Below are 14,051 nucleotides of genomic sequence, written 5' to 3'. Positions count from 1 at the left end.
ATCTATACTGATATGGATTGGGAAATGTGTTAGGAATGTAAGGATGCCCCATCGTTTGATAGAAATGAAAATTATCAACCTACAGAGGACTGAGTTCAAAGACACCCTGAAAATCAAAGTGAAAAAAATGATGCAGCAGGCTAGTGCACTTTGCTGAAATTTAATTGTAGCAACTCAAAATGGTACTCAGTAGTTTGTATGGCCCCCACTTGCTTGTGTGCTGACTACATCTGGGCATGCTCCTAATGAGATGATGAATGGTGTCCTGGGGTATTTCTTCCCAGATATGGACCAGGGCATCACTGAGTTCCTGGAAAGTCTGAGGTGCAACCTAGTGGTGTCAGATGGACCGAAATATGATATACCAGAGGTGTTCTACTGGATGTAGGTCAGGCGACCATGGGGGCCATTCAATGGTATCAAATCCTTCATCCTCCAGGAACTGCCTGCATACTCTCACCACATGACGCCAGGCATTGTTGTGCACCAGGAGGAACCCAGGACCCACTGCACCAGCATAGGCTCTGACAATGGATCCAAGGATTGCATCCCGATACCTAATGGCAGTCAGGGTGCCATTGTCTATCCAGTAGAGGTCTGTGTGTCCCTCCATGGATATGCCTCCCCAGACCATTGCTGACCCACCACCAAAATGGTCATGCTGAACGATATTACAGGCAGCATAACATTCGCCACTGCTTCTCCAGACCCTTTCACATTTGTCACATGTGCTCAGGGTGAACCTGCTTTCATGTGTGAAAAGTACAGGGCAGCAGTTGTGGACCTGCCAATTCCAGTGTTCAATTGCAAATGCTAATTGAGCTCTTTGGGGCAAGGCAGTGAGCACAGGGCCCACTAGGGGACATCGGGCCCTCAGGCTACCCTCATGAAGTCTGTTTCTGATTGTTTGGTCAGAGACATTCACACCAGTGGCCTGCTGGAGGTCATTTTGTAGGGCACTGGCAGTTCCTCCTTGCACAAATGAGCAGATACTGGTCCTGATGATGGGTTAAGGACCTTCTACAGCTTTGTCCAGCTCTCCTAGAGTAACTGCCTGTCTCCTGGAATCTCCTCCATGCTCTTGAGACTGTGCTAGGAGACACAGCAAACCTTCTGGCAATGGCACATATTGATTTGCCATCCTGAAGGAGTTGGACTGCCTGTACAACCTCTGTAGAGTCCAAGTATTCCCTTATGCTACCAGTAGTGACACTGACCCTAGCCAAATGCAAACCTAGTGAAAAACAGTCAGACAAGATGAGTAGGGAAAAAAATGTCAGTGGCCTCCACCTGTAAAACCATTCCTGTTTTGGGGGTTGTCTCATTGTTGCACATCTAGTGCACCTGTTGTTAATTTCATTAACACCAAAGCAGCTTAAACTGATTAACAGCCCCCTCTGCTACTTAACTGACCAGATCAATATGCCAGGAGTTTAATTCACTTGATGCTATAGTCTGATTAAAAAGTGTTAGTTTTTTTGAGCAGTGTATATATATATATATATATATATATATATATAAATATATTCACATTACACACAAACAACAGTTTTTAGATTTTTTTATAAACTTATATATTAATATATCTTAAAGAAGACACACAAATTTAACCCAACCTTATCCCATTAAAAATCCATTAAAAATGTTTTTGGTGACATTTCCCTGTATAAGGTTCTGGGAAGATAAGCATCTGGGACAGCAAGCCTTTCAATCACTTCACAGCTCTGGGGTATCTCACAATCTGGAACCTGCTACCTACTTGCCATTCTTAAATTCTTTATATATTTATGAAACGTCCTGTTTCATTGTATTTAGTATTTGCATTTCTCAATATGGAGGATTATTTGAGTTATGATAAATATTTACTAATACCTTCTATTAGAGAAAGGATGTATTATTATCTATATCTCTATTGAGGATATTTTTTTATGGAAAGGGGAAGGTTGTTTTTTTGGGATAAGGTAAGGTATACATTGGGTTAAACTTGTGAATCTTTGAGTCCTTTTGGTGAATATTGTTTACCACACCCTTAAAGCACTCACACTTCTCTTTGCGTTCTTTGTTAATATGTGGTCCCATTTAGTGTCAAGCAGAGCAGCTTGTTGAAATTGTTTTGTTTTTTTTTTTAATTAAGATTTTTACTGGTGGTCACATGTCTCTCCTTCCTCTGATATACATTATATATACATTACATTTTATTGGAAATCACCAGCTCTAGCAGGAATTATTTTTAACTGGGGCTTCTACCATTTATCCCATAAGCATTTTACTAAAGTGTGTTCAAGAACTGGCAAGCCTTAGTTAAATGTGCTGTATTATTTGTCCAATCAGTTTCTGGGTTATTGAAATCCCCCATAATAACAAGATTTCCCTGTTTCCCTGCTAATTTTATTTTTGAAAGTAGATTCTTCTCTTCCTCCTCAATGTCGGGCAGCTTGTAACATACTCTCAGAACTAATTTGCTGTTGCTGTTATTGTTACTCATATTCAACTTCAGCCAAAAAGACTCTACAACATCACAGCCCTCATTGCTGATATCTTCGCTTACACTCACTTTCAGATGGAGTTTGTCATATAACCATACCTTTCAACCTCTCCTTGTCACTTCTCAAGATAATGTAATATTTGCAGCTTAGCCCTGTGAGCAGTCCATCAAGGTTTCAGATATTTCCACAAAGCCAAAATTCTCCTAAAATAGTAGTACCAGCTAATCCATTTTTGGCAGGCGTTTGGTATTTGTGTACATGTCTTTGAATTTTGTTTTACGTAGAATGTAGCATTTTATTATTTATTGTTTTCATATTACAGTTTGTAAATGGGAGACTTCCTACATTAGTTTTATGTAATAATAATTCCCTTCTGTCTTGTTTATGCCCCACACCTCTATATCCTGTACCTTCATATATATATCATGTGTGGGCTGCTCATGATGTATACACAATGCTTGGATGCTTAATGATAATTAAACTTTGTCACAGTTTAAAAATGATAATATAAATACAATATACTTTAGATATGTATACTAAAATAAATATGCATACATGCACATACGTATATACTTAGGGGTTTATAAATATTTTCAACCAAGATTCACACAACTATTTACCCACCATTCACACATATCTCTAATTGGATTTGATTGTTAACATACTGTATATGACTCTTGGGTGTAAGTTGTGTGAAACCTAAATAGACTTAATGCTATACATTTACCTAGTGTTATAATTTATTATTTACATTTCCACAAACCTCTTTAACTTTTAATTTTGTTTTCTATGCATTTTATTGAGTTTATAAAGTTTTGGAAATATGATATACAATTAAGGACTATGGGAACACAGGCAAAAGTGTTTTTTTAACTACAGGAACCAACTGTGAAAATCAAGACATGGACTGAACAAGTGTATTATTAGTCAACAACTACTATTATATGTCACAAGAAGCAATTGTAAGTGGTATGATACACAATGTCAAAAACAACTTAAGGTACATAGTGTTCAATTAAGAATGTTTTATTTCTTACAGCAGACCACATCCACCTACAAGAATGCTCTCACAAATAAAAGTACCAATGCTCAATTATAGTACTTATAGGAAAGGGAAAATCTCTTAGAAGCATCTCTTGTTAACTGACTGTATCTGATTACAGAATACAGAGATTCCAACCTTGTATACAGGATGTATTCTGAAAAAGTTTATCCAAGCTAGGTTATACTAAAGCTGGATTGCTCAACTGCCATTTTAGCTCTGTGTATGTTCAGTAGGGATGAGGCTAGCATTTGCTCTGATTCAAGGTTTACAGCTAACTTTACCTGTGCACAGTTCACTGAACAGGAAAACTTAATGGCCAGATTTGACCTGTGTCCCTGTCTGAACCCCTGGCTTCTAGCCAGAAGTCATTCATTTAGTGGTGGTATTGCTACTGCTGCTAGATGACAGTTTATTGTGTGGGGTACAAGTATCTTTGGTTGCTAAGATGCAAGTGACCACACAGCAACGGTTGGTAGGATGCTGGTGACCTCCTGCATTCTAGCATCCAAGGAGCTGTGCTGGCTGGGCAAATGTGAACTAGCAACCAAATACATCATTGACTGGTAGGACACCAGCAGCCACATAGTCATTGTAAATGAAAAAAACAATCTGTGTCCCCATTCCATACCAGACCCTTATCCTATATAGGGGTCTGGTATGAATTTTGAGGGAAGACCCCATTCGCAACACTATATAGTGATGTGGGGTCCTCCCAAATTCAGTCAGGTAATGTCACAGTCCTGAAGTGGTTATACTGGGCTGATTGTGTTTGGGTGAGTAGTGCTGGAAGAATCCAATGGAAGTCTTGCACATTTCAAATGCCTGGGTATACCATAGCTGTTATTTAAACCAGGGGTAATTGTTGCCCTCAATTCCCAAATCCATTTTGTCTCTTTTTTGGAGTATGATTTGGTCAAATTACCTCCTCTAGAACTGAGTTTAACAACCTCCAATATCCTACACTTCAGTGACCTATTGTTTCCATTGTGAGTCAAACACATGAGTCTTGCTACTCATTCTTTTAAATGAAAGGTGAAGATGTCATGTAGTGATTTTGCAACCTCCTACGAACTGTATGGATGGTGTTGCCTATAAAAATGGCACCACAGATACAACCTAAAACATAGATTACCCCAGATGTGTTACAATTAGCTTGCTTTCTGCATTTCAAAATTAGATAATGTAAGGTAATCACCCTCAAACATATATGTGCAAAAGTCACAGGCACTGCATCTCCTCAGGCCCCAATAACTCCCATAAAGGGGGGGGGGCTCCAAGATATATCACTGTGGATAAGCAAGTCACCCAAAGAATGGACTTTCCTGTAAATACATTGCAGATACACATAGTGTATTCATGCTATGGTATACCCAGGCATTTGAAATGTGCAAATCTTCCCTTGGAGTCTTCCAGCAATATTCACCCATACACAATATAATCTTTTGGAATAAGAGGTCTCAGCGAGCCTCAAGTTTATGACTTTTTTGCGATACTTTAAAATTTCATGTGCACTAGTTAAGAACCAGGACATGTGTGACAAGTGGTTCAATTTCAACTATAATTTGGGACTTTTCACACATGAACCCAGATATCTGTGAACCATTGCTTACTATATACCTGTTTTAGGATTAAAATATATTATATTGTTTTTAATTTATACTGTATGTGATACTGGTCAATAATTTGAAGGACTGTTTTCCTTTCTTGGGGGTTGCTTTTTTATTTGCTGTTGCTATGGGTTTTTATAATGACCCAATTATGGTTTTAGTTGTGGTATTTTGGTGGTTATGTTTTGTAGTTTGTTATACATTTGATACACAAATAAAATATATGATTTTATATATGATGCCAAATTGTCCTCTGTGTCTCATGAGATATATCAGTGGTCTTGGGAGGGTTTATAGTTTAATAGAAGAGGTAGAGCCCTTGTCAAGTTTTTTTTTCATTTAAAATATCAGGTCTACAATGTGAATTGTTCAAACCAAAAACATCCAAATAATTGGGTCAAGGTCCATTTAATTTTAGCATGGTGCAGTAGAAAACCAACATTCTTTGAGTTTTTATATTGAGTAATTTGGCTCAATGCTTTATTTCCATACCAGGCACTAAAATGTGTTCCTTGCTCCAGCTTTTGTACTTGTGTGTACTAGGCTTAAAGACAAAAAGGGAATGCATTGTAACACCAATTAGACCATTTCCAGTGAGTTTGTTTGCTAACCTGGATGTTTGTTATAAAACTGTAAACTATAAGTACAGAACATCCTATACAAAAGAAACATCAGACTGAAGTCAATGGATGACTCAAAAGCAACAGGATTTTACTATATTATATATGCAATGCTTTATTTCTGTAGATTGAAAACATCTGTTTTAAATAAGGAATAATATATTTTACTACAACTCATGTAATCATAGATCTAATTATATGCTAATCAAATTATTTTCATCAAATTCTGCCAAACATTTAATTACATATTGCCAGTATTCATTTTAAATGATCACATTATCTGAAGGCACAAAGGCTTTGTAGTATATGATTTCATGTCAACCTTGGCATAATGTATGTTAGCAGAGCCACATTCCACAATTTGTAAAAAGAAGAAGCCTTCCTTTAAGTTGTTCTTTAACTTCGGGAGACAAAGAATTAAGCTGTTGCTCCTTGACATTGAGAATGTCCTCATGTGCCTCTTTGAAGACTTCTGGACCCAATGCTTCCTCTACTCTTTGTTTCCAGGCTTCAAGCTTTGGCATTTGCTGAAACACAGGGACTCCACTTGCAACTACCTACAAAACAAAGAACTGCTGAATCAATGTGTACTTTTTTTAAACTCTGTCACTCTACCCCCCCCCCCCCCCATCCTCAGTCTTCAGTATTCTGCAAACGTAAAAAAATATAGTTTCATACAAATAGTAATAGTTAATTTATTATGAACCCCTACAATAGCTGATGTCCCAGTCCTCAGTACTCAGTAATGATGGAATGTAGATGGATGCTTCTAGCAGACTCCACATTCCATCATGATGTATAAGTGATGATAAAAGCTATAGTGGAAGCTACAAGATTGGGCAGAGACCACTAAAAAGATTGGCTTTGGCAGACTAGTTGTCAAGATATGGTGTTTTCATCACATTACTGGAGTTATGCTTTATGGTGCTGCCCCAGGAAAATGTAAATACACTGCTCAAAAAAATTAAAGGAACACTTTGAAAACACATCAGATCTCAATGGGGAAATATGTCATGCTGGATATCTATAGAGATACGGACTGGGTAATGTGTTAGGAATGTAAGGAAGTCCCATTGTTTGATAGAAATGAAAATTATCAACCTACAGAGGACTGAATTCAAAGACACTCTGAAAATCAAAGTGAAAAAATGATGCAGCAGGCTAGTCCATTTTGCTGAAATTTCATTGCAGCAACTCAAAATGGTACTCAGTAGTCTGTATGGCCCGCACATGCTTGTATGCATCCCTGACAACATCGGGGAATGCTCCTAATAAGATGACTGATGGTGTCCAGGGGTATTTCCTCCCAGATCTGGACAAGGGCATCACTGAGCTCCTGAACAGTCTAAGGTGCAAACTGGTGGCATCAGATGGACCAAAATATGATATACCAGAGGTGTTCTATTGGATTTAGGTCAGCCGAGCGTGGGGGCCATTCAATGGTATCAATTCCTTCATCCTCCAGGAACTGCCTGCATACTCTCGCCACATGAGGCCGGGCATTGTCATGCACCAGGAGGAACCCAGGACCCACTGCACCAGCATAGGGTCTGACAATGGGTTCAAGGATTTCATCCCGATACCTAATGGCAGTCAGGGTGCCATTGTCTAGCCTGTAGAGGTCTGTGCATCCATGGATATGCCTCCCCAGACCATCACTGACCCACCACCAAAACGGTCATGCTGAACGATGTTATAGGCAGCATAATGTTCTCAACCGCTTCTCTAGACCCTTTCACATTTGTTACGTGCTCAGGGTGAACCTGTTCTCATCTATGAAAAGCACAGAGAGCCAGTGGTGGACCTGCCAATTCTAGTGTTCAATGGCAAATGCCAATCAAGCCCTCATGAAGTCTGTTTCTGATTGGTCAGAGACATTCACACCAGTGGCCTGCTGGAGGTCATTTTGTAAGACTCTGGCAGTGCTCATCCTGTTCCTCCTTGCACAAAGGAGCTGATACTGGTCCTGATGATGGGTTAAGGCAGTGTTTCTCAACTCCAGTCCTCATGAACCCCCAACAGGTCATGTTTTCAGGATTTCCATTATTTTGCACAGGTGATTTGATCAGTTTCACTGCCTTAGTAATTACCACAGCTGTTTCATCTGAGGGAAATCCTGAAAACATGACCTGTTGGGGGTCCATGAAGACTGGAGTTGAGAAACACTGGGTTAAGGACCTTCTACAGCCCTGTCCAGCTCTCCTAGAGTAACTGCCTGTCTCCTGGAATCTCCTCCATGCTCTTGAGACTGTGCTGGGAGACAGAAGGAACTTTCTGGCAATGGTACATATTGATGTGCTATCCTGGAGGAGCTGGACTGCCTGTACAACCTCTGTAGGGTCCAGGTATTGCTTCATGCTACCAGTAGTGACACTGGCTCTAGCCGAATGCAAAACTAGTGAAAAACAGTCAGAAAAGATGAGTAGGAAAAAAAATGTCAGTGACCTCCACTTGTAAAACCATTCCTGTTTTGGGGGTCGTCTCATTGTTGCCCATCTAGTGCATCTGTTGTTAATTTAATTAACACCAAAGCAATTGAAACTGATTAACAACCCCCTCTGCTACTTAACTAACCAGATCAATATCCCATGAGTTTAACTGACTTGATGCTATACTCTGATTAAAAAGTGTTCCTTTAATTTTTTTGAGCAGTGTATCATAAGGTATTTAGCAAATGTCATTAGGGTTTTCTTTAGACACATTAATTAGGCTTTGCCAAAGTCTTACTAAAACTGAAAAGCTCAGTTTCATCCCATTTTTTTTAGTTTTGGACACAGCTGCCAAGAGATAGATACCTATCAGGTTTTTACAGTGGTCTATGCTTTCCAGCTGAGATACAGACTGAAACTAAATACATTTTTCTCAGTAAAATGAGGAAGGGTTAGAACCTCTATCAAGCTAATATAGTATGCATCCTCCTATTCTGGCAACAATAAATTCTTTAATTTCTAATCCTGCTATCACAGGAACAATAAATGGGTTAGTTTGCCTTTACTGCACCTTCCTGATCAGTTTTAGTTTTTAATGAAAAAGTAACAACCTCAAAATTCCTTTACATGTGCAGAAATATTTAAAGGTTTCTCACCAAAGAAGAAACCCCTATTGTGGGGATGCCTGTAAATTGATTTCCAGGTCTCTACAGGTGCTTGAAAAGCAGCAAGACAATCACATTAGTAGGTGGATAGCAAATATGAGGGCAGTTCAAAGTAGGGCTCTGTTTTAATGGAAATGTGTTCTGATGGGAAAAAGACTAAGGGGTCTGTCTGTAAAAATTTGCTGGATGAATGTCACAAGCAGTAATGCATTTTCTCAGTATTTTGTCTAATAAGTTTTTTACTTTGATCATTATGCCCGTCTAGTAGCTATAATATGTTATTTTCCTGGAATACCTTGATCATTAAAATACCATATTATGATTGGAGCTGATGATCTAATCACATTAGACAAAATACAAGGATAATTTATTATGGCTGGGCAAGTGCTTGTGACATTTGACCAATTATTTTTTGATACAATGACCTAAAGAAGTTTGATCATTTAGAAATGGCAGGTCAGATTTGTTTTCTAGCACCCTCACTTTTAGCTAAGATTATGTAGAATTGTCTAAACTGGTTAAGTAACGGCATTTAAGAATGACCTTTTCATCAAAATGTATTTTTAATTAATGTCCACGCATAGTGATCAAGCAGAGGAATTGCTTTGTCCAACAATTGTTACCCTCTAAACCCAAATGAATCTTGCTTGGATGTCCCTCACCTTACTACACAATTAATTGTAATTAGGGATGAGGATGAGGTCCAGTCCAAACTTTTGCACTTTTGGCCCCCTGTTCAGGAGGAGTCAAAAATCATAAATAGAAGTGGTATTGCTACCACTTCTATATGTGACAGTTTCCCGCTGTCACTGTTTGCCCTCATTGAGTCCCTAGGAACAGCTGAAGCCACTGGGAATCCCAACCCTGCAAAGGTGCAGGGATTGCCATATTTCGTCAGCAGTAATGTTATCAACATCTCTTTCTCATCTCTTATATAAGTGATGAGCTTTTCTTGTTATTGTGAATGAATAAGGGTACTATGTAACTCCTACTCATTCAACAAGAGCTTTTCTTGTTATTGTGAATGAATAAGGGTACTATGTAACTCCTACTCATTCATTATCTGCCCCCCCCCCAAATTATTAAAGGGGGCTTGCAGATTCCCACAACTACCAGCTAAGGTTGTGGGGAAGAGACCCTTGTCCTGATCAACATGGGGACAATGTGCTTTGCCAGGGGACATCACCCCTGGTAGACCACCCCCCATGTTAAGGGCTTGTGACTTGATATGGTTCAAGAGGAGGGCCACACACTTTCCCTCTCTCTCTTTCCTAGCCAGCCAAGCTGCATGCTTAGATTAAGGGTCTGGGATGGATTACCTGGGGGCTCTCACAGTTTTTTTTTTGCATGTTGTAAAATCTATGCCAGACTCAAAAGGTATGTATTTTAGGGGAACTTTTTTTTTGGGGGGGGGGTAATTTTTTCATTCATGCTGTAGGATCCGCAAAGGAATACAATTACACAGTTTAAATTGACAGGAAATTACGCTTCATTGCCAGCATCTTAAAAAAAAGGGCACAGACCCCTACAAAGGTCCCCAAAATACATAGCAGACCATTGTAGATGATTGTGTGCTACTTAAAAAAAATTAAGCTTAGAATGAAATGGTATGGTCAGCAATTTTAAACACTTTTTTCCCTATGTAAATGTCAGTATTGCTCCAGCGCGTTCTGTACATCATAGAGATGCACCTCTTCACAGGCAGAATTGAGGCACTGGATAGGCATGCTATTTAAAGGAATTGGGCTCCTGGACAAATGGAAACAATAAAAAATGTTTTTGCATTTGTATATGCTCCCCAGGGCAGTGCCCCCTCTCCCATACTAATTTTTACACCCCCTTACCTATTAGCCTAGCTCAGCTCCTATTGATTTCAGTGGGGTTCCAGCTTGACATCCACTTTTTTTCAAGCTTACTAAACCTTGCTAAAGCCACACTCAGGTCAGTGTGGCTCATCTCTAAGGGCTCTTTCACACAAACCCAGTCTGTGTCCATCAGCAGGGGATCTATGAGCAGATCCCCTGCAGAATCAGAGCAGAACAGGATGGATTTCTCTTTTTTACCTTGAACCCTTTACGTTTGTCCCATGGACACTAGCATCCTCTGATTCATCACGTTTAAGTCCAGAAATATATTTAAAAAAAGTTGCAGTTTTTTTCCTTTTTTCCAGGCCTGGATAGACTCAGAGGTAGGCAAATATAAATGGGCACAAATCCAATTACATCTGCCTGTCCATAATAGATGCATGAAGTTTCTAATCAGGCTCGCCTGGAAAACTGACAGGCAGACCTAAATGGAAAGCCCTTGTGAATGGGCCCTAATTGTAATAAATGTGTTCTGAGCAAAGTTAAATTAATAACTATAATGATTACGTCAATTTTGGGGGGGGGGAGATTTCAAAAGGTTGTTTTTTATGTTTTTTCAGCTGTCACACTAATGACACAGGATTTCTAGAACTTTATAGGGAGAGAGAAAGAAATTCCACTGCTCTGGTTCATTCAGTTGTGCAATTTGAGTTATTGAGATATTGAACTTGGTGAACAATAGGTGGTAAGGAGACTGGAAAATATGTGACAGAAGTCTAAAGTGTCACCCGCTAGATATATTACTATTTAATATTTACCTAACCCAAAAACATATTTTTATCAAATCTATTTTTTATTCCTGACTCAAATAAATAAAACATGTGTAAAACCACTATGCATTCCCTTTATCACATAGAGTAGACACCCAAGATTTGAAGATGAAAGTTCTTGAGCACAGTTCCTTGTGCCCACAAAACATTTACCTACATTCCATTTTAGAATTAGGAGCTTATCAGCTGCTGATTAACACTAATGATCCAGAGTCAATCAGTGTGGTTCCCAATCATGTAATCACCATGACTGCCAGCCATGGTGCACACATGCTTCTATATAGAATCAAACCTACCAGGTGTCACTGCTTCTCACAAGAAGAGACCTGAGGCTTCTGCTGGGCGCCATCATCTTGAATGTAACAATAGCAGCCCCAGACAAACTCAGAGCAGTCACTCAAATGCTCTGTAATATTCATCTGCTATGTGTTTATGTTTGGAGCTCACTGAACAGTCTCTCATTTATCTGAAGAGAGGATAGAAAGGCTGATAGCTGTACTTTACACAGTAAAGATACATTTATTCTGCTCTGAACATACAATAATCAGTTCATGCTTACGTTACATTTTTGTTCACTGTGCTCCAATGGGCACTTCCTTTTTATTAGTTTGTAGATGCACAGATCACAGATTTTGCCTAAAATCTTTACATTTTATACAAATTAGTAGCACAAGTTCCTGCTATCTGGTTATATAGGACCAGGGAGAGAAATTAGAAGCAGGAGCAAGGACAGACAGTAGTTCATGTGGGTAATAACAGAAAAAAAATATTTATTTTTAACCAGTTCCCAACAGAGGTACGCATGTATGCGGCCTCTCGGTGGGTGGGCTTTAACACTGAGAGGCTGCATATATGCTTCCCTATGTAAACATTTTCCAGAGCTGAGAGGGCACTCCCTGCATGCTCCCAGCACAGTAACTGGGTACTGGAAATCTCCCTATGCATACTTGCAAACGAGAACTTTCCGATCATGTGAGCGCTGTGACTGTCAATCACAGTGGTCACATGATCAAAATGCCTGTCCTCTTAAAGGGCCTAGAGGTGGTGGCTTGAAGGGGTTAATAAAGTGGGGAAGTTATTTAGGTGGTCAAAATTAGTGTAATTAGTCAAAGAATTACTAATAAGTTTGACGCTTATTGACATTACTAAATTTGGCATCTACATCTCTCTGGTCAGAAAAGTGTTAAAGTAATAATATACTTGTATTGACATTATCTCACCTGCATAATCTCCACAATAGCCACAAGATCTGCCAGTGATATTTCATCACCAGCAAGAAAAAGTCCATCCTTCAAATATGTCTCTTCCAGATGTTTCATGACAGCAATGAACTCAGCAAGGACCTGGTTTAGTTTATCTGCTTCAGCATTCCGACCCAGAATTGCTGGAGTCATACACTGTAAAAAGAAGTATGCAGGTTTTAACTTTTTTCCTCAAATTTATATAAGTATACAAAGTATGAAAGTCCATTAAATAACGAAAAGTATGAAATGCTGATACCTTTTCTATGTCAAAGAATACCTATACTGAAAGAAATATTGAGTGAGCCATATTCTAGTGCTCTCAGTTGGGGTTGCCTTGCTCTGTTGGCTTCAAGACTTTGAGATGCTGACTAGGTGTGAGCTCAAAGTCCAGTTTAAACACAAGTTTGGACTGAACTTTGGCTGGTCAGACATTTTTTATGAACACCAGACTTTTTACCCATTTGGCAACAGCTGAACATCATATATAATTGCAGTGTTTCTACCACTACTATCTATGAGAGCTTCCTGTGAATGGTTGCCAAGAAAATTGTAGGTGCCGACACCTGCTGAGTCCTTAGGAACTGGTGGAGTCAACAGTACCCATTTATTTACTGGCTGGGAATCCCTGGTCATGCACAAAAAAGGGACTGGGATATCTCTGACATCATTGTCCAAATATGGCTACACTACTGCACTACTAAAATCTCTGCTCCCTGACAAATGAAATAAAAAAAAAACTGTTTTGCTTGGATGCATGTTCCCATTGGAGGTGCTAAGCCCCAATGTCATTTGTTTGACAGTCCCTTGTCTATTAGCTTAGAAAATAGCCATTACTGCTTTTTACTATTTAGTTCACATTCACTTCAAAGGGGTTCGGACTCTACACCCAAACTTTAGCATTATTTGCTGAAATTGTCTCCAACCAAACCTATTTATTTTCAGCTCATCTCTAACGCTGACCTGGTACAAGTATGCAGAACAAGGATTTTAATCTGCATAGTTTTTCTACATCAGTAAATGTAAAGCAGCTTCTGGATCATCTTGAAAGCAGGAAACTGACAGCCTTCTTACGTTCTCATACATATTTCCCTAAATATTCCTAGCTAAGGGGATTGAGGCAAATGGGGCTTTTTTTTCACGGGAACACCTCCAGCACTGGATGTATGTAATAGCAGGGAGTGCTGGGATGTGCTGGAAGGTCTTTTGATGCTGGCTGCTGGGGGATCTATTGTCACTAGTGGGGATACATTTTTGTGTGGTGGTCTATTGTTGCTAAGTAGGTCTATTGTTGATGGTGGGGGGTCTAGTGTTGCTGGGGGG

At 39.3% G+C, this 14,051-nt stretch overlaps 1 protein-coding gene across 1 annotated transcript in view; it reads right to left on the bottom strand.

Moving 5' to 3' along the window:
* Positions 1 to 3,496: 3,496 nt before the first annotated feature.
* LOC149436049 (glutathione S-transferase theta-1-like) overlaps positions 3,497 to 14,051 on the bottom strand; it is a 39,391-nt gene continuing 28,836 nt past the window's right edge. Inside the window, exons 4-5 of the mRNA XM_089662158.1 lie at positions 12,708 to 12,884; positions 3,497 to 6,315 (exon numbers count right to left, since the gene is read on the bottom strand). Of these exons, the coding sequence (XP_089518284.1) occupies positions 6,097 to 6,315; positions 12,708 to 12,884 (396 nt within the window). The 3' untranslated portion in view covers positions 3,497 to 6,096. The remainder of the gene's footprint in view (positions 6,316 to 12,707; positions 12,885 to 14,051) is intronic.

Source organism: Staurois parvus, unplaced genomic scaffold, assembly GCF_062004578.1.
Source record: "Staurois parvus isolate SC_StPar_1 unplaced genomic scaffold, SC_StPar_1.0 ptg001432l, whole genome shotgun sequence".
Lineage (NCBI taxonomy): Eukaryota > Metazoa > Chordata > Amphibia > Anura > Ranidae > Staurois > Staurois parvus.
Note: the sequence above shows the minus strand (reverse complement) of the source record. Positions and strands in the feature narration are given on the sequence as shown.